This window comes from Bombus pascuorum, chromosome 12 (assembly GCF_905332965.1).
Source record: "Bombus pascuorum chromosome 12, iyBomPasc1.1, whole genome shotgun sequence".
NCBI classification, from domain to species: domain Eukaryota; kingdom Metazoa; phylum Arthropoda; class Insecta; order Hymenoptera; family Apidae; genus Bombus; species Bombus pascuorum.
Window position 1 is genome coordinate 5504605 of NC_083499.1, and position 22150 is coordinate 5526754.

At 36.8% G+C, this 22150-nt stretch overlaps 1 protein-coding gene across 5 annotated transcripts in view; it reads right to left on the reverse strand.

The window, feature by feature from the left end:
* The window catches only part of LOC132912762 (uncharacterized), a 54276-nt gene extending 35435 nt beyond the window's left edge, over positions 1 to 18841 (reverse strand). The window contains exon 1 of one of the 5 annotated variants that reach the window (XM_060970459.1): positions 18522 to 18836. In XM_060970459.1, coding sequence (XP_060826442.1) covers positions 18522 to 18619 — 98 coding nt within the window. In that variant the 5' untranslated portion in view covers positions 18620 to 18836. Of the gene's footprint in view, positions 1 to 8066; positions 8648 to 18521 lie in introns of those variants that run through there. The other 4 variants (XM_060970460.1, XM_060970457.1, XM_060970462.1 and 1 more) reach the window with 4 other exon arrangements.
* Positions 18842 to 22150: the final 3309 nt, after the last annotated feature.

The window sequence follows — 22150 nt, forward strand, 5'->3', positions numbered from 1 at the left end:
AAACAACGCATCCATCATTGTCGACGCGCGTCAATTATTCATGCACGTAGGTATTACGCGATGTCCAATGATAGGTCACTGCGTTTAATGAAATTTTCGCCAGTTTGCATTTGGGTACGAAGCATTAGCATATGCCTCGTTACAACGTACAACGGTTTGCTAATTTCGTTATTGTTCCACAAAGATGAACGACCACTTTGATGGAATTTTTATTAACATCAAATGTTCATTTTCTTTTAATTCGTATTCTATTTGTGGAAATATGGCCGGTTGATTATACGTATTATGTACTTTGTTTGTTCGATGTTTCGAGTAGATTAGAAATGAAGTATCGATTTGAATAGAATATCGTGTTCTTACCGAAGGATTAATACATATTTTATCGCTTACTCAGATCATCATCGATTTCCTATAGCCAATTAATTATTTCGAACAATGCATCACTCCATATGATCACGCTCTCCATTTTCTCATTTTTCAACATTAAATTACGCCGTACAAGAGATCGCATTCGAGGGAACCAATATTTATACAACACTCAATCGCAATTGGAATACACGTGGAGTAACAAACGAGAAAAAGCTTGAAGAAAAAGCCCTAAATTACACAAAGAACGATGATATATAACCTAATAACACAGAAAACACGCTAGGATCACTAATGAATTCGACCAAAGCACTGAATAAATTTGATCGAAGAATCTCATAACTCACAAATCACGCTGTACCGCGAGATTCTTATCTCACGATATAATTTTCATCTCTTCTACTTGTTGCACGGTATTACGACACAGAAGCGTGTCACGATGATCCACGATGATGGAGGATTAATCCTCGCGATCGAAGAAAGTGGCAGCAGCTCTCAAACCGGCGTGGCTTTCTTCGTCTCTTTCCATGTCGGAGGTGACAACCTTCACCACGACCACTTCGATGGTTATCAACAGAAAAAGCACCATGAACGTCGCCATATTGTACTTCTCCTGTCCAGGGACAACTCTTTCTGCCTCCAGCAGCAACGTGCTGATGATACTCGAGACGTAGCCCAACATCGTGCTTCTCTTTTCACTTTCAATTTCACGGCAAGCCGCACTTCCGTCTCATTCACCTCGATTTTGCGTTGGTAAACTCCCGGCAATGAGTGAAGGGGCGAAGAAGGTGCACCTAGATCTTACCACTTCTCGTCACGAATGTATAATATAAACGAGAACTTACTGGTAATGTGCAGTCCATCACACGGATTAACCAACTGGAAAACAAGCACCAGTTTTCCTTGCATATGATGTGCGTCAATCGTTTCTGTCGCTCCCTATGTCGTTTCTGTCGGACTACTAGCTCTTTGTATTACACTTTCTCGATTTGTTACATATACATATGCAAGTACTTCCTTTTTTCTAGGTTTTTTTGTTCGATTCTTCGATAATATATTCACATTATTATCTAAAAAATGAATTTTTCATTTCTTTAAAATTAGTTTCGCGTTTAGATAATTTATATTCGAAATTGGTATAATTGATATCTTGATAAATGGAATTAAGTTTCTTCGTTAAAATATATTGGAGTTTAATTGACGATTCTTGTCTGATCTATTTCACATCTTTTCATTTAATTTGAATCGCTGATGGAGTTTTTTTAATGTTCGTATTGGCTCGACGGATAATACTATTTCTTCCACTTTTATCACACATTTCTTTTTCCTCCGCGACGATCTATTTCGAGGTTCGCTGATTTATTTCCTTTCTCTTCGCGATGAATACAACTTAATACCTCGTACACCGGCTGTTTTTCAACGATCTTTTTGCCAGATGCTCTCAAAAGCCTTGTGCTTTTTCTCTTTCCGTCGACGCTTGTCGGTGCCGCTCTTTCTCTCGCCGATAATTAAACTCAATCACGCTGATTCTGCGGCTCCCAGCGCAGCAAAAAACTGGCTTCCAATGCAGACATTCGATTGCCTGTCGTGCGGCCGATAGATTGATGCGCTTTCCATGCAAATGTGAAGATTCAGCTATCTATCCGACAGAGATTCTTCGAGCCGACTTCAAGGATAATTTCTGTAGATGATCCGCGCAGCTTCGACAATACTATCGAGAACCGAAGATAATCAAATCGAGTCTGATCTTTCCTCTTTGATTACAGACGTCAATGTATGCAAAGCGGATCCCCTTCGAATGATGTTTCTAACAAATCTGTGATGTAACTGGCAGAAGATCACATTAAACCCCTCGAACAATTCATCATTTGTAGGATAATCGACTCGATTTTCTTCCTTATTGTAGCCTAAGTAATAGGTAATCAAATTGGGGTTGATTCCTCCTCTTCAATTACGTGTGCCAATTTCTGCAGAATGGAATCTTGCAACAATATTCATCACAAATGAGTGCAAATCACATTAAGTCTTCGGAATATTTCACCACCGACGAGCAATCGACTCAACTTCTAACGTGATCGAGTCGAATCTTTCTCCTCTCCTCCGATGTGGATACAAACAAAACTTTTGTAGATCAGAATAGAATCCGAAGAAGAAAATCACACTGAATTTCTCGAACAAATCACCAACGGCAAAGCAATCAAACTTCCGATGTAATCGAACGATCTTCCTCTTCGATGGTTATTCATATAACAACGTTCGTAAACCATACGTAGAATCCTGTTGAAATAACGTTCTTCGCAAGTCAGTGATCAAGGTAAAAGATCACACTGATTCTTCCAAACAGTTCACAAGCGAGAAAACAATCGGCTCAACTTCCCTCCTCGCCGCCAGTCAAAGGAATCGACCGAAAGCGATCTCTCTTGCAGCTGGATCTTCCATTCAACTGAGTTCACGGACCATTTTCGTGGACACCGTTGGCGAACGGTGCCGATCAGCTCGTTCCTTTGTGCCGGAGTGCCGGTTTGAAAGTGACAGTAGCTTGGCCGGTCGGGGAAACTCGGTGTTATGCACACGAGCTACACGGTATGGTAGGAGATCTGCCTAGTTCAAGATCTTTCCCTTTGGCTTGAGGAGAAGTTGAGCACCCCTATCCATCAATTAACCTGTACTTTCACTGGATTTCGACTCTGTGTTTCGAGAACTAGTGGTGGCAAAAAAAGAAAAAAGAAAAAGAGCAGCAGCCGACTCGTCCGAACCTTCGACGTCAATTGACGAAATCGTCGCTGGTTCGAACGCTGTTATAGGTCGAAATCGAGAATCCCCCTTGGTGTGGCCTGATGCATGACGTAATTTCGAAAGTGCCACACAGCGATTGTTACGTGGTACATACAACCTTTCACGGGTTCGCCAGATAGCTCTAGATCGTGATATTTCGTAACAGTATCCTTACATTATATATATAAACCATCGATTCGATTAGTTCGTTCGAACAAAGACGAACTTGTTTTTGCAGATGATCGGTTTGAAGGTTGGCAAGACGTTTGTTAATAGAAAAGAGAATTTTTCTCGTTATATGTACAAGGCGAGATTTCACGCTTGGTAATCTAGGACACGGGTTTACGATTATAAAAGAAACGGTATTTTATGTAGGTCGTGGATCGAAAGAGAGAGTAGCTGGTTTAATGAATCCTTTTGAGCGAAGGATTATTCCGACGTTATTAAAATTTTACTCCCTCAAGTAGTATAATACGGTAAGACATGCTACAAAGAACGAATCCTATAACGAGCAGTTTTTATGACGAAAAGCAGAGTGCTATAACGTACAAAAATGCTACAACGACCGCGAAGAAATATCGGCCACTTTGTCTTCGTTATCATGGCAAAAAGCAAACACTTTCGAACTATACGAATGGATGGAACAAGTACCAGATGTTACAGTCAAGGGAAAGATGTTGCCAAACATGCTGGTCTCATCATTTTATGGTTTTCACTAAATAATTAATTTCATGTAATTTTTACCACTTGTCCTTTAGTTTATATTACATTTTGCCGCTGTTTAAATCCTTGCACTGGCGATAATCTTGCTTTTTAGTGTGGGCCTGTGACGAATTTCTCTTAAATATGTATGTTTCGATGTTGAACAGATGCTACAACGTACGTGGTTTGAAAATCAATTTCGTTTGTTCTAGTATATTTACGTATATTCTTCCTATGTTCTCTCGTCTTGTGCTTTTAATGTTCACGTTTCAATAATACTATATATAAATCAGTATTACACCCGACTACGACGAGGAAAAGATAGTACAAGCAAGACTCGATGCATTCGAACTGGTTGAAGGAGAAATAGTTCATATATTACTCACTATCTGCAATTTTTTGATCACATAAGTGGATTACATTGATAGGAGTTCAGCTCATATAACACTTTAATGACAGCGCACGTCAATCTGCATTCTATGTGAAATTAAATATATCAAATAACATTTTTAAATTGTTTAAGTTGATAATAATTGAGAATAATTAAGATTGCTAAATAACATTCAACAATCCAAGCATTTTTGACATATCATTAAATTTTCATATCAACGTTTTAATTATTTTAAGAAATAGAATTTGGATAAAGTTGTTGTTCAATAGAAATACTTGTAAAAATGAATGGCTATATTTGAAGGTATATTTTGTTGTAATAAATCAAGTTTGGATAAATGAAATTCTACCCTATATCATATATTAATGTTGTTATTGGATTCACAGTATCTCGTTCTACTGATGTCTGACGCTACGCACTGAAACGTATCCAAATCATGAATGACTCAATACAGCATAATCAAACCACAATCTTCTCTAGTAAAAAACAGATTGTTACAAAGCTCGTACTTTCTATGTCTTCCGGAATTTAAAGAGAAATTGTTGTTTTTTATATTATACGAGATTTCCAAAATACCAAATAGCATCGGTTATACCAAATCGCGTAGGATTTTGGTAAGATCATAAATTACGACACTATGTAGATTTCGCCGAAGGCCTTCTCGTGTGATTAGTATTTTTCGTGCCCACGTGTCGTTAATAGCTGTAGGATTACGCGATGAAATTGCGTGAAAGGTATGTCTATTCCCAGTTATTGCGAAATGATGTTTACAATCGAGGAGAATATCTTACGACACGTGCTACTCGCTAACGTACCGAATTAAAATTATAAGCTAGCAAATAACATTGCCTCCTCAATCACTTACTATAATAGTGAAAGTTATGTTTGTTTTTTAAACAATTTCGTTACGTTTGCCACGTAACCACACTTTGTTATTTCGTAATAAATCTGCTTGATAAGATCGCTTGAATACTTTTAATTCCACCTCGAAGTAAAATACAGAAACTTAATGAAAATTACAGAAACGATATGAAATTAAAATTGTACATTGGAAAACGACATTCTTCTTTCATTTGCGTAAGAGCAAGATTTAGATTTGTTTATCAAACAATTTCATTGTTTTTCGCATACTTCGTTATTTTGCGATAAATCTATTTAATAAAATGACACGAATATTTTCAATCTCGTCTTGAGATAAAATACAGGAACTGTTAAAGTTGTTTTGAAAATAACACGACGATGACGTGATTTATGTTCGCCAGAACGATCCAATTAAACCTTGAACCTTGGTAATAAATAATAGTTCGCGTAGTTGGTTTCTGTCTTCCATTTTTACGGAAATCGATCTGTTTCGTTTCTCGTTTCCACTCGGATTCCTCGCGATTTCGTGTTAACATTCACATCGTATATTCTAGTAGGTTGAAGAGCTTAGCCATTAATCGATATCCGAACTATTGTACTTTAACCTCATTTCCATCTACTCGGTATTTAACTTTATCGAACTATGTAATTTTTTGAAAAAAACATTGTAACAAAGACTAATTGCGTTTGTAATTTTTTTTCGTTCCGCATGAGGTGCAGAAAATCACAGCACGTTATGTTCCATCTGTTAAGAATTTTAAATTACAAATTTTTCACTTCTAAATTTTTCTGTAACGTGTCAGCGCCGTAAATATGTTTGCTTTGCCTCAGGATTTTTTCTTTATTCTCCGCGTATGATATTGAAAGCCAGAAGTAACATTCAAAGAACCTTATTCTCGACGGCATCTCCTCTTAAGAATTTTTTTCGATGCGACACGTTTCCCAACCTCGGTCACGAATCACACGACGAAGCTTCGTCCTATACCCGCTGTTCTCATCGAGCAAAGAAAATGTCCGCTCAAAGGGATCGGCTGGGTGATAAATCCATAGGAAGTTGATCGAAGTGTCTCGCGCGAGTCTCATGGAATCGGCGTCGCGCAGTAAGTGGGCCAATAAATCGCCGGTGAACGGTTCGATCGTTAGCATCTTAATTGCACGAGCGAAACACCCACGTGAAAAATCCAATGATTTACGGCTACGTAATTTGAACTTTTACGTTCAATGTTTTCTTTGCTAATGGATTTTCAAACAGTATCAAAGGTTATCGCGGATCGATATTTGTCCATTTTAAAGGGAAACGTTGGTGTATACTCTCGTTTCAGATATCGAGGCACAGAAGCTTAAGCAAACCCGAAGAACCATTATGAAATTATCAAAACTTTTAAAAACTATTGCTTCATTTGATACTCATTAGACTACAAAGCGATCAAACTCTTGTGTAAATAATATTTGAACATGTTTAATCAAAAATTCGCCTGATACTTGACAAATTTTCGAAATCGATTTTCTTAAAGACGAAGCTTAAAAACAAAGAAACTATTCTTCGACAGGGTTTGAGTTAAAAAACTGTGAGCATAAAATTATTGTATAAATTATGGTAATTTTCTACATTGCTATAATTCTTTCAAGTTGATTTTAACCAATTTCCACCTTACACGTGCATCGTAATTTTGCGTCTAAGATATAAAATTCTGATTGATTAATCTTTCTTTTCTCTGCTGCTTCTCATGCTAACATTTGATGAATTTTAAGGACGGAAGTGTACATTATGCAATGGTAAGAGTATAAGACAGAAGAAATTACATGACCGTTATGTAACTGAGTTACAGCAGCACGTGTGCTTATGAAACGTTGACAGCATACGGGGAAATGTTCGATAATGCAACTGGACTTGTATCTTTAATTTCACTTTGAAGCCTCTCCGCACTAGTTAATTCGTTTAAGATCGTTTGATTTCGCCACTGCTTTTACCTACAGACGCTAATGGACGATCAGAGGGAATTACGTTCATAATTGAAGGGTTCGAACAAAATTTGGGACGAGTAGTAAAGTCTTTAATTTTAGAAAACTGAAAGCTTGGTGTAATTAATGAAAAATCACGGCCCGATGATCTTGTGATTGCTATTTAATTTCTTCTCTTATAATTTACTTTGTTAGTATTTAAATGAGTTTTCCTGTTTACTGTAATATTATATTGCATAACAGAATACACAAGTAGCCCATGTAATTTTTACTTGGCAATTTTCAGTCTAAAGATTTGAGACTAAAGCTAGAGTCAATCTAAACTTTGTTATAAATACAATCACACATACATCGTTATTAATTACGATATTCTATATCTGTTCACTTAGAAATTCAAGGAAAGTGAGGAACATCTCCGTTTTTCTTTATCCAAAGAAAAATATGTAGTCGTTACAATTGTAACAGCCTATGCAATATGACCTATCCAATACCTCGAGTTTCTAATCATTCCAAGAAAAAACACAAGCTAAAGGCTCAATCTCGAAATTATCTCAATCTCAAAGTAAATTAAGTACGAATTTCCCGCTCTAGACATAATTAATCGCGATAAATGAATCGAACGACTCATACCAATAAGTTGCGTGTCTCACTTATATCCAATTGGGTGGTCCGTTTCCTCCTTTAATCACCACCAATCGGAACAAACGAACGATATATACATTTCCAATCTCCTCGGAAGCAAATAAACACCGCAGACAAGCACATACAATCTATCTCAAGCTGCGATCGACAGCGACTCGATGAACCGATGAAATTACGAATCCTGGTAAACGCGAATCTCAGCGTGAGATGCCTATTCGTTCAGAAGTTCTCCGTGATATCGTACAAAACCGTTAACCTCGATCTTCTTGCGATCGATAGAAAGTACGTCCGTACAGAGAGCGCGCGATTAAAAACGCCGCGCGTCGTCCACGCTTCTGTCGAGCGGACACACGAGTTTCGTCCTTACCGTTTCTCCCGCTTTCTCCGGCAAAGGATCGTCCGTAGCAGGAAAATTTTGATCAACCGTTTCGCCTCGCTCGGTTTCATCAAGCACTTTGAGTGTTCTTTTTCTCTTTAGCGTCGCACGTTCATTCAAAACACACGAACCGAATCACGGATAAGAGTTACTGTTACTCAATTTGCCGTAGATATTGCTGAAAGCTTCTTTCAGTGAATCACAAGTAAAATTGAAGCGACAAAGGATCCTTTGCAAGGAACACCGTTCGCGTCCAAATTTGGATAGCTTCCAAAGAATAGCCGTGTATCACAAAGACTTTTTATAAATGAAGATCATCAACGTCATATAACAAGGTCGAATTAAAACTGTCCAATGTTCTTGTTTAATTAATCACGCCTATTTTCTACTCTACGAACACTGTAACCAACAAAACGAAAAAAACGCGCGCGATGCTTTAACAAATCTTCATCGAATGATCTTCGGAATAGGACACGTTCCTCTTCTTTTTCGTTTATTCAGAAAATGAATTTGAAGAGAAGCGTTCTAATACCGGTAAAAGAAGCAAAATACACCGGCTGACTGACTATCCGCGACACGAAGCATCTCAACAATGAGGGAGCCGTTGTTCGAGGCTCCCCCGGTCTACGGTTCCTCCTCTGCTTCCGGTCCCCCTACACGCTGACCGAAGCTATTGTTTAATATGGTTTGATACGTCGGCCATTGTGTAACGACGTTTTGCCATTAAGGACGCCCGTGTCATGGCCCGGACTGTGCATCCCAATGTCCAGTTTGTTCTCCGTTCTGTTCTTCCCGACGCGCCACGTCTTTCCTCCCTCCTTGTTCCACTCTCGAGGTCGCGATGTCGCTTCTGTTGGCCGACGTTGGTCGATGCTGTTGAACCGTACACCGAGCCACGCATCACTAATCGGTAACCGTGCGCGTACATCCGGTCCTGCCATGAATTCACGAACCGCTGCTGACCTCACGTGCCTCAACAGCCAACACGTGGACACACCTGTCTCACAATTCTAGATCGTTTCATACCTTCCGATTTTTTCACGTTTCCTCCGTCTTGGTATTTTCGAGGATTGCGCGAATTTCTTAGATCGGATAACGTAAAGATTACGCGAAGTTTGGATTGGATAATCTAGATATTGGAGATGTTACAAGGGTAGGTTGCTTCCAAGGTCGGGTAATTTACAGATTAGCAACGCTTGGATCTTGTGATTTATGGATTGGATAATTTGGCGTTGTGAATTGGGCGTCGCAAAGATTTTGCGAAAATTGGACGCTTCGGGAATTGCGTGATTTCAGGATTAGTTGATTTTGTACTTGGGGATTGAAGAATTATGCAGTGTTTGGTTTAAGTAACTTAAGGATTGGGTGATTTAAGAATTGGACGATGCTTGATTTAGATAATTTAAGGACTGAGTGATTTAAAAGTTGGTTTAAGGACTGGGAGATGCTTGGTTCGAGTGTTTCAAAAATTGAATGGATGATGACGAATTGGCTGACGAATGTGCTTCGATTGCTAATTACTGTATAACGATTGAGTAAGCATTCTTGTGTGTAGACGTAGGCTTGATTTATTCAAATATTCTTCTTTTTCTGATAGAAAATTGCTTGCAATTGAAAATCGTAGGCAGTGACATTTCGCAGATAATTACGATAGATCCATGCTTGTTCTCCACCTCCTCCATCCTTCAATTACCTCCTTTCATGACTAATTCCTCTTCCATGATTTATCAGGAAGACAATTTCACCCGTTACTCATATTTCAAAACCCACGATTGTAATTTACCTTTTCATAGAAAAAATACACTATACAATGGCTACAAGAAGTGCATACTTTTGTTTTCTAATGAATCATTTTTCTATCAAATTCTATATTTCATTCACATAGCGTCAAACCTTGCTATTCGCATGAAAGTACTGCTAAGTGAAAAAACTCAGTTTAATATATCTATGCTCAATTTATTAATGTATATGTATATAAATGCCATGATAAATGCAATGACGTGCAAATACTTCTTACGTTCATTGTATCTCAGAATATCAGAAGATCTTGCTGTAAACCATGCAAAATCAGTTTCCTCCGGAGCCGGCTTAGATTCGTTGGAATTCACGTGACCGACTGCTTCGTCATTCTTCTAAACATTTCCTATATTACGTCGAGGAAGTGGAGAAGTTGTATAACTGTTTTCTTAACGCTCGACAAAATTTCAACGAACTCGTGCAAATACATTACGATTCGTGGCAGGTGTCCGGTCACATCAAGCGCATTCGTAAACGCCAGCCTGTGTTTCGTGCTCTCTAATCGGGCGTTCGATCTCGTCCATGAGACCATACGTTCGTTTTCAGGCAAAATGGAGCGTGTAGGATGCGCGGTCAGGGAAATGGATGCGAGTAATGGCTCGTGAGCGGTTCACATTCGATCTATCGAAGAAAATTCCTTTTTTCTATATGTTCTATTTTTAATAGCAATCAGAATGTAACGTATTGTATAGGGTAAAGTGGTGTCTCAAAAAGTTGCTACTCTTAATTCTCGTGACGAGAACTTCTTCAATGGCAAGATCCTTGTAGCCTTCCTCCGCGTCTGTTGGGAAAATTTTGGAAAATGAGGAAAAATACGCTCGAAAGTATCCACGAGATTCGTGTAGGTGCATTCCTCGCGTTAATTGCCAGATTCCACGTTCCCGATTGCCAGTTAGCGTATCGCAATATTCATTTACGATACCCACACCGGTGTTACATAATGCGAATGAAATCGTGGCCGCTTGTTGTGGGTGGAAAAATATAATACATCTGATTGACACATTCACACAGTTATCTGATCGAAAAAGAGCAAACTGGAGACTAGTTTGCTATTTATTTTATGCCATTAAACTCACGGTTTCGTGAAACCGTGAAGTAACGTTTGGATAAACAAGCTTTTCGATTCAATGATTATTTTTAGATTAAGGCAGATTGCGGAAGGGAAAGTTTGTAAGAGACCTGCGTGGGAAATATCTGATCGGTGTACGTGAAATGTTTTTTAAATAAAATATTAACCACGTAGTCTCTTCGAGACATCATTTATTCATGAGAAATATTGATTTCAGAATTTAAAAATTCTCCGAATGGTAGCGGTTTATTTTTTAAATAATTTATGCATTACAAAGTTATGTAGCTGGGACAGACCTTTTTAATATCGTCTTCAACCTTTACCAGATGTTAATGTGTTTCCAATAACCAGTAAGGCACAAGTTACTAAATTTCATCTTGTTTCATGATGAAGTGATGATTTTTATTAAAAATATTCTTCCTTAATCTGATTTAATTTGATCGACAGTAGGGTCAGATTTAATGTATTGATCAGCCAAATTCAAATTTTCATGATACATCTATCATTCAGAGAATTCGTGTATCATTTTCCTGTATTGTATCATTTCATACGGGATTTCAGATATACCGAACGCAGATCGGTTTTCAGCTTCGATCGTCTGCATATTATCGTGGTTATTAACGGTACCAGAGGTTGCTCTTCCGTTTTATGATATAACATACTCCCACATATATTCCGCGTTTGAATCTGTGAATTTGCATTGCATTAAATTTCCAGCAACGAGATTTTCAGTTTTGTAATATTATTTTTCTTTTCTACCATGCAAATTTTGTACCATCGTTGAAGCGTCCTCGTGTATCTTTTATCTCCATGTATATGTTAGTCGAATATCATACTTGTTCATAGAAAATTCTTCAACGAAATTTCTAAAATGATTTGGTTTGTGAAACGATATTCGAAAATAATGCAACTTTAATGCTGTTAATAAGCATTTCCTGAAGATTGCGTTTGATTTATTTCGGTGCTTAAACGAGTCGTTTACATAACGTTCCCGCTTATTTGATATCACTGTGCCTAATTTACGAAGAATACAAATAGCTTTTGTCTCGCATACGAGGACTTTGAATCATTTAAAACCCGGTCGAAGTCAATTGGCCAGTCAAGGTCGCTTTCCCCACTATATACATTTTACTTGACCACTTGACCACTTTCTTGAACATAAATCAAACTTTTAATTCTTTCATAATGTAAATACCAGATAAAACGATTCGTATGTTCTACTGAATATACTACTACAATATCAGTATTTTTGCAGTTATTTACTTAGAAAATTATTATGTTATAAGGCTAGTCTCGCATAATTATTTTCCTAAGATTTTAAAGCTTTTTAGTAGATTTCTCTCAGAGACGAGTCTGTAGCTAATGGCTATGAATTAAACGTAAATTACTAAAATTTATTGCTCATGAAAATTCGGAACTACCTACATCTTGCATCAAGCTATTAGAGAAATGCCAAGACAAAGAAACAACTCTCTTCTACTGTCTCTTTTCTTCGTCGTTATATTATACTCTCAGAAAATGACACAAACACACCATAATGGCAATAAGACAAGAACCGTAGCGACAGAATAATAATTACTTACGAGAAGATAATAATTACTTATACAAAATAATAATCAAATAATTACTCATCTCGAAGACGCATGCAACTTTTATCAACGAAAAGAAAGATTTCTCCTTTTAAGCTATTCCATTCGAATAATTAATCGCGTACCACGGAAAAGAACTCGCTCCACGGTTCGGTTTGAATAATTGAAAAATGTCGAGGTTCGCGGCCCGATACACGTATAATATTTTCGCATCGTTTATTTGCGGTATCGGGTCGGAATCGAGCGCCTCCGTGTCGACCCGGTCTCCTCCTGGAGTTGTTCTTCTCACGCGGTATCGCGGGACTATTGTCGCGGCCACTCGTGCACGCCAACGGTTCACATTCGTTAAGAAATTACTTCTTCATCTAGGTCACACTTACACGTTGTGGAACAATGAACGCTCATTAAGGCGGGTACATGGCATATACACGTTGACGCGCGATATCGATCTGTTCCGAATTATTAAAGGCAGAAAACGCGTCTGAAACGCGTCTGGATACGTCGCAACCGCGAACCACGCGCCGTGGCAGACGCGAGAGTTCCCCACGTTGAATTAATGGCACGTAACATTGTTACGAAAACGAACGTAATGGAGGAATGTCGCTATTGCGAGAAACTATATAACTATAGTTGAGTTTCGATTTAGCTTCTTGGCTTGTGTTTTTTTTTCGGTGTTTCTGTGTCTTTATGCCTCTTTATTATTGCTCGAGAAATTAAAATGTTCGTGTCTCTCTTGTTGCTCTAGATCGTGTTGTCTCATTTATCGTCTCCTTTTTATTTTTGCTGCTGGTTATTACAAAAGATTCTTAGCAAAGAGGAATCTGTTAAATTAAAATGATACTCTCTACGATCTGTAATTACACAGTTGGTTAGTTTTAATGACTTGATTGATCGATAGCTCGCTTTAGGAGTGGCTTTTATGCAAGTTAATGATTGTATTAAGAATGGTAGGGTCTTGTAAATGTTTTAATATTGCGCAGTCCATTGGCGCCGCTGTAACGACGTAATGAACATTATAATATTTATAGTCTTTCGCATTTTGAAACTCTTTTTTCTTCTAATTCTTTTTTTCTCTTTCTAATATTTCCCCATAGAAAATTCGCTGTTTAGTCTACTAATAATCGTAAAGATAATCGTGAAACTTTCGGTTAATTTAACGATATATACGTGAGAATAAGTAACAATTAATCCAACTGGTTGTGTAATAATACGACACGATAAAATTATTTCAGTTTTCAAAAAACGAATATCGTAAGTACTGCGTAAAATAAAACGTTCAACGAAGCTTATCTTGGATTATTCATGCTACAAATGCGCAATTAGCCAGCGATTAACTGATTACGTGGGTTTTCACGTTGTAGACTAAAGTATTCGGAGATAAATTATACTTGTTGCATAGACTGTACCGTTTCAAACACCGTGTATACTTTAACGGGTGAATACCACCATTTATGGACATTAAGACTACGATAATATGCAGAAAATGACACCTCGCACCAAGCACCTACGTACACGTGTACTAGCCATAAATTCGTCAAGAATTAAGAAACCGATGAATACCATCTTTATGAACCGTTCGAAATACTTAAAATTTCAAAATAACTCATAACTATTATTAGGCTTGGAGTTTCATAAAAATTTTGTGCTGGCGATGTTTTTCTATTCGGAATATCAAAGCAAATTATCGCGAAACTAGAATTTTATTTTGTAAAACGATCATTAGGTTTTAATTTTGATAAAAATCGAAGTTTCAGCGGAGAAAAGAATAAAGAGTAAGGTGAGGCGAAACTTTGGCCACAATATTCTTTCGTTCGAAATATCCTTTTCGATATTCTGAATGGAAATATCGCGAACACGAGTTTTCGTGTGCTCTTCGCTCTTCGCAATGGAGCCTCGATTTTTGTCATCCCCCATATCTTGAGAAATCACCGAAATATAATTTACCGTGTGCTCGAGGGGAAAAAGGAGAATGTGAACGACACTCGTCAGACTGGTCAGAACAAGAGAGAGTAAATAAAAGCAAGCCCTGCATACCGAAGTTCGTCGTACGCATACTCATATATACGAACATCTTCGTTTATAAACACGGCCACGCGCGTGTCTACAGAGTATTAAAGAAGTTGAAGCTCGATTTTGCGTATAGAGATAATTAATGTAGAAAAAGAGCCGCTGATGAACTTTCCAATGATTTTTCTCCACCCGTTATTCGCAGCTTTGACAATCAATAAAAAAATATATCTTTATTCCCATATGTAGTATAATGCGTAAAAAGTTCGCGTTTCTTTTTTCCGGTACATATCTGTGACATTTTCCTGTTGAAATATTTGACCTACTTTTTGTTAAATATTTTTATACAATTTTTACAGATTCTTTTGGAATTATCTTACCATGTTATTGATATGTATATCAATTTAAGGAATTATCGAAGCATAAAATTATACGCACACGTTTGCATTTTTATTGCGTTAGATAATGTTCGTTAAACTAGTCGATCAGTTACGAAATTTTTAAGGGGTCGTCGTTTATTTATTATATCAGATGGTACCGCTTATCGTTCTATAAATTGTATGCGAATACGATTATTAAAACTTATGTAACAGTTCGAATCTCTTTATTTAGCTACGAAAATAGCCAGTGACAAATGTGTTAAACTACCCTCGAACCAAATTTTTCTCAATTCCAAAGAGACATACAATCCTTCGCACACACATACGTACAGTGCATTAAAAAGTATCGGTATAATACATGTATCTCGAGAATCATAATAACTTGGACCAATTATGGAAATAACCAATCTACGTGTCAAGTTATCTTCGAGCCAAATTTATCAAAAGTCCAAAGGAATGTCCAACGATTTTTAGACGTAATAAAGCGAAAAATATCGGTGCATACGCGAGTCATAACGGCCAAAGATTCTTCTCGAAGGCCTTTGGCCGGACTACTTTGGCCAGGAACTCGAAACGTCGAGTGCGAGCCTCGTTTTATATCGGCTCGGAACGAAGAAATTCCAACTGGATCGTTAAGAAACCAGCTTCCCAACTGCGCTCCTCGCTACATCCACTATCTTTTCCTGCAAAAGTGTCAAGACAGATGTAAAATAACGATTTCTCGGTGATGATCGCGGGTCCGCAACTCGCGAAAGTCGTTCACCTAATCGGTTCTTGCTTCGAGAACCATTCGAAAAAAGCTTCGAACACCGATTGCCGTGTAGCTATTACACGCCTCTGTGCAGGTGGATCCGTGTGTCGTGAACACAGGTAGACAGCTTTATGGCCGAGCAAATGTGTGACGCGTGTACAGGCTGACACAGAAAAAAGGGAACGCCCCGATACTCGTATGATATTTATTCGAATCATTTGCATAAAATGCTACTTAAATAGAAGGTGACGAATTGCATTTTTCGTTGATTTTTTTACTCTAATGTCACTTTATGGTTGAAAGTGCTTTTTCCCTTTCTAATCAAATTATTTTCAAGGTTATTAACGTTTTTACCTAGTGTTCCTTTCCTTCTGTTTATTTCCTCAGGACAATGTTCACTGAATTATATGATCTCTGTTTTCCTTTCTGATTAGAGGATTTTTTTTATTTTCAATCGATATTTCTCGCTAAAGACATTTTTATTCTGTTCATTCATTGGAGATGACTCAATAATTTCTTTTGTTTTGCCTGATCAGATCATATCTTTATCTTCAAAGTCATCGATATTCTTATCCTAAAGACGTTGTTATTATATTTGTACATTAACGACAATATTGGAGTTCTGTGTGTTTCTTCTGATTAAATAATTTTTTCATTTCAAGGTTATGCATATTCTTTAAAGAAATTATTCTAATGTTTCTATATCGCTCAGTTTCTTGTAGCTGTGACATTTGTTTAATTATCCGAAGTGTACGAAGCGTCCTACTCGATTACATTAGTTTTTACCTTCAACGTCGTTATTATCTTGTTGCTAAAAACGTTTCTACGTTGTATATATTTTTCGCAAACAAAATTTATCCAATTACTTGAAGCGTCCAGTTTTTCCCCCTTTTCGACCAGCTACAAATCTCTTAACGTTGGTAGGTTATCGGTGTCTTTTCACGCGTGAAAATTATAATTAGTTCCGCGTGCAATAGGCAAACAATTGGCGAAAGACAATAGGCAATCTAATCTCCGTAAATATCTCATAATCCAAAAGATAGTCCTCGCTATCTCGGTTTTGAGATTGGTGTATCAGGTGATGCTAGGTTTCGTGGCTTTCCAATTAAAGACATCTTCGAAACTGTGTTGAATCGAAGGAAGCCAACGAAGAGCGTTGTTACAGCTATGGGAACAGAGAAAACTGAGATACCAAGATATGAAATTACCTTCTTCTCTTTTCCTATTAGATTCTAGGCGGTTTGTCAATAAAAACCGGGAATGAAACGCAACGCAAGAAACAGCCTAATGAATATTTAAGTCACGCGTAGCGTGATGTTTCTCGTAACTCTTCAAGATGCATTAACGAAATCATCGTGGCAAGTTTCATAATAGATATAATCTATCGAAGACGGGGAACGCCAACCGCAGGAACGCGTATCTCAAAGAGAAAAGAAATATTCGACAAATACTTGAAAGACAGGAATTGAAAATACACTAACCTCGTTTAGAATCTTTTTTTGAAGCTTTCTAATGACACGAGTTTTTTTCTTATCGAACTCACTATGTATGAAACTAATTGAGATAGTATTAATACATCTATGGGTGAATTTTCTGATTGGAGCCACCCATTCTTTCTTGAGATAATTCTCGATTATTTAAAGTTCATGTCGACCAGTCTAAATTTACGAATTGTTTACGTGCGAAAGAATTTTATCTCAGTGTTTATATCATAGCAGATTTGTATCTTGTTTTTTTTTTTTTGTCTTGAATCGCGTAATAATCGATGTACTCATGGATTACGTTGCATAAAAGCGGCATGTCTCTATGTGAATACACGAATAATATTTGTGATTCTTGTCAAACTCGACGACCATTGGACGTTGATCCTCGTTGTCGTCACGAGGATCAGATACGCTTTATGATCGATGAGTTCGTTTCGATAGAAACATATCGCTTTTGGTATACGTTTCACGATGAAAATGTTTCATGCGGTGCTAGTCAAAAGAAAAAAATGCACAAATGGTGGAACGAAGCGCCGTTAAATCGAAAGAAAACAAATCGATTGGAATTCGGTATCCAAACGCGATTTCTAAATTTCTTGAGTAATCGATATTATTATCTATTTAAAATAAAATCAACAGAAAATTCAAGAAAATCGTTCATGTATGAAGAACGAGGAGAAGACGAAGAACAAGAAGAAGAAGAAATACTTCAAAGCGCATCACAAACAAACGAAACATGTTCAGAACGTACACTCTACGTCACGCGCCATTAACGCCTATCTGCGATATCTTCAAGGCTCGAAAGCGTATTTTTTCGCTGCCATAACTAGAAGAAGCTAAAGCAGGTTCTAAGAAAATATAATCACCGCACGAACCGTATATTTATGAAATTGAATAATATATCAATGGAGATTAACAATCGGAATCGAGGTGCTCGGCCTACTTTTACCGCGATGCGTTCTCCATTTTGGTCCATCGGTCAGGAGATCTCTTTTTCGAACGATTCAAGTATTTATTAATATCAAAGAAGGCTACGCAATTACTTACTAAATCATAACATTAATTGTACCAAAATAATCATGTAAATATTATTTAACATTTATATATTTATAGAATACACGTCACTAAGACTTTATCAGCGAATCTGACAATAAATAAAGAATAATAATATTTAAAAATTGAAAAAAATCACATTTAGCGATCTTTACTTCACGCTCACTCCCCGAGAATTGGAAAATCTTTCTTTTAGAGGAATCAAATGAAAAATTGAAAGAAACGATGGAAAGATCTTTCTTTACAATTACCCAGACTTGTATCGTCGAAGATAAAGGGAAAATGAAACAACAAATCAAATGAAAACTGCACTTACCCCCTAAGGACACCACTGTAGATCAGAAAACAAATACCAGAAGCAACACCAGCCACCACTAAACTCATACCAGGCGACATCAACATTTTTCCATTCATTGAACAAGCCTCTCGAATCGAATATCAATCGATCGGACGGTGTCTCTGTTCAACGACGATAGGATTGACGTTTAATTATAGCTGATGGATCCACTTGACTGTTCCTTGCACGCTGATCGCTATCGAGTCCATTCTTCTTCCCTTTGCCGTACGTTGACGAGATAAAAAAAAAAGTCTTCGAAACTCTAGCTACTCGAATCTGTTAGTACGAGTCTGTTAGTCGAAGATATTCCGAGAAATTCGATTTTGCCTTTGTCTCTCTTCAAATATTTAGAAATATCCCCGAGAAACTTGGAACAACTTCTATACAGACACTGCCGACTCTGATGACTGATTCTGGTTATTTGATCGAGTTTCACGATACGCTGCAACGTTCTGGTTATCTGATACAGTCGATAAATACTTCTCGATCGAATTCTAATGATATCGAGCCGAACTGATTGAGGAAATGCATCGACTTGTTGTTGGTTGATCTTTAGAAGAAGATCCTCAGGCTGTTTGAATCTTTTCAGAACTTAATGATATGCCTGATGCCTATTCAGTTCCTTGAATAAATCTTTTCCTCATCTACCGTCTTTACTCTTCTTTTTTCAATTAGTTTATATAATTTTTTTTTAAATCTCTTCAAACGAGCAGTTTGATTATTCTTGTAAATATTTCTCAAGTAAACGTCCGTCTCATCGCTGTTTTCAGAAATCAACAGACAAGGTGTCGCGTTTGAAGATTCTTTTCAAACGAAGTTCGATTATCGCAATTTATTTGTTTTTTCATATTCGTCTAAATATTTAACTCGGTTCCTTAAATTAGCCTCTGTTACGTTACCGTTGTTAGAGATTAATAAACAGCATGTCACGTTTGAAGATTCTTTTCAAACGAACAAAGACTTTCAAAGATCGAGTTTCTCGAACTAAGGGGAATTTTGAATATCCGCCGTGGGATGTCGGCACTTTCACGCACTTTTCACGCTGGAAATTTTAAAAGCGGGCCGATGATACCGTTATTAGATCGGTAACTGGTATGCATCCAGGAGATGTGAGCGGGCCGCACGATAAGATTGAACTGAAGCAGAGCTAAAGTCCCCGCGTGTAGATACACGTGCACCTTCTCAGCATCGTTGCGTACCACGTTAACGCGTTATTCCATGTCGACACTTTGCTTCCTCTAGGATGCAGCTGTCCAATGGAATAGCTGCATTTTCTATGTAAACGTCGATATTTGCAATTCGTTCCAGTTTTAACCTTGTACTTCTAGTCGAACTTTGGAATTACTTATAGATTTTTTTTTCAACGAAAAAAAATGAAACCTGGAACAAGTTATTCTATCATTCGTACAATAGCTAATATGTTTAAAGACAAAGAAAAATAACAAAGATTATGACAATACACTTTTTTTCTAAATCATATTCTTATGTAAACTCTTTGATGGCTTCTATCTTTTGAAATATTTGAGTTACGTCTATAGAAGATTAATTTTTCAAGATCTTTTAATAGAAACGGATGAAAGATTGATTTAATAATCTTCATAAATTAGTTGGTAGTTGGTCGTTTTCTCTTTCACAGATTCGAGGCGAATCAATTAACGTAAGAATCATAACGGCGCTTGAAATAGCGGGAAATATTTCCTGAGAAAACGACCGAAGAAAAAGCTACGCGGTTATTATGTAACTTTTATCTAAGTCGTTAAGTCGGTATTGTCTCGGTCCATGTCGCCTGCAAACAAAGTGAAAATCATTCGCCTAACAAAGTACACAGCATTGAGAGTGAAATATGATCAAACTCGCTCGTAATTTTTCATTTCACTTTTCTATGGAGACTTCGTGTTTGATTCGATTATCTTCCTGTGATGTCATGCGGCTTGCAAGTTACATAATTTGCGGAAGATCATTTTATGTATTATTTCAATACGCTTATTACTTTGTTATATTTTACTTTTCTACGATATTAGTTTATTTATGCACTATTACTAAAAAAAACGTCCTTATAACAGTTATTAGTTCTATTTCTTTCGTTTAAAAATGGACGTATAGTGCTTCTATTAGTAACGTAAATATAATTTTATATGTATAATTTCCATTGCGATAATTTTAATTGTTAGCTAAAGATATGTTAGTAATTTTGATTAGTGGCGAAGAAATTTCGAAAATCTGGAGATCTCTGTAGGAGAAATTCGGAATTGCAGAATTTTTTTTATCGTTCCTAGTGATAAAACAGACGTTCTGTTTGGTGACGCTTCGTGCACCTACCAATAGGCTAATAGAATTCGTACCTCGTATACGTGGTTGCCTATAACTTAGGCGCGTCTAACGCCGTCGGTAAACTGTGTCGAATAGGACTTTTCTACTTCAACCAGGCGACTAAATCCAACAGAACTCTACTATTCTTCCAACTTCATTTTCATAATTCTTCCAATCGTATTCTTTGCTATTCATGCAATTTATCCTTAATTTATTCCTACGTACACGTAAGACAACTTAGGCACAAGTGACATTTCACTTTTCTATTGTTTCCTCACGTTTCAATTGAAAATTTTTAGCAATTAACACAAGAATCTATTGGATAATAAAATAGACATGTTAATAAGTAACCTGGAATTTTTTTATAGTTATGGTAATTCTTAGAATTCTTTAAAAATTAAAAAAAGGATTAAGATGGACAAAATAGATAAATAGGTATTATTTTTGCAAAGAGAATCGACTTATCAAGTGTGGAGATTTTTATTATCAAGAGAGAGTTCTTTGACATTTTCAAAGTCAAGAGTTGAATAACAACAAGCTCATTCTGCTATGACGCAACTCGATTATTTTTCTTCTACTGCAAACTTGTTCTGTGGTAAAATGATTTGTGCCCTGTAATAGTTTACTCCGCCTACGTGGGAAATCTAAAGTGCAGAAATCACTAAAATACAAAGACAAATATTATCATGCGCAATACAATGAAAGCTCTGGTGGCTACTTCAGGCAAAGGTTAAGAGATTTAAAGGCAATCAATAGGAAGGATGAACCTCTGTATGCGATCTCATTATCATATTAAACACGTTCGAATTCAATCATCGACTCAATAAACATTCGTGTTTTAACAGCGTATTCAATCCCTTGAATCGAAAGTGTTGATTTCAATATAAAATCTTTCGTTTCTTAGTAGAAAGAAGAAGTCGTTGATATCAAAAAATTACGTTTCTATTCTATCTATGCGATAGATAATCTTATCGATTCTTAACTACAAGTCCTTTTGATAAATCAATATTAATAAAAAATATTGTTTGACTAGTGAAAAATAAGGAAAGCAATCTGCTACAGCTCTTTTACTTTTCATTGATCTAAAAATCATGATTTAATAATTGTTACAAACAAGCCACTCTGTAGCAATATAATTTCTACAATTCCTCTAACAATATTGTAAACAAGATAATTCAGTAGATATAATAAATACGCAAGGAAAGATTTACCAAGCCATTCGGAATCAAGGTACTAAAAGATAAAAGAGAGGAATAAGAAGGAAATATTACGTTGAATATTACGGTTAAATATTTGAA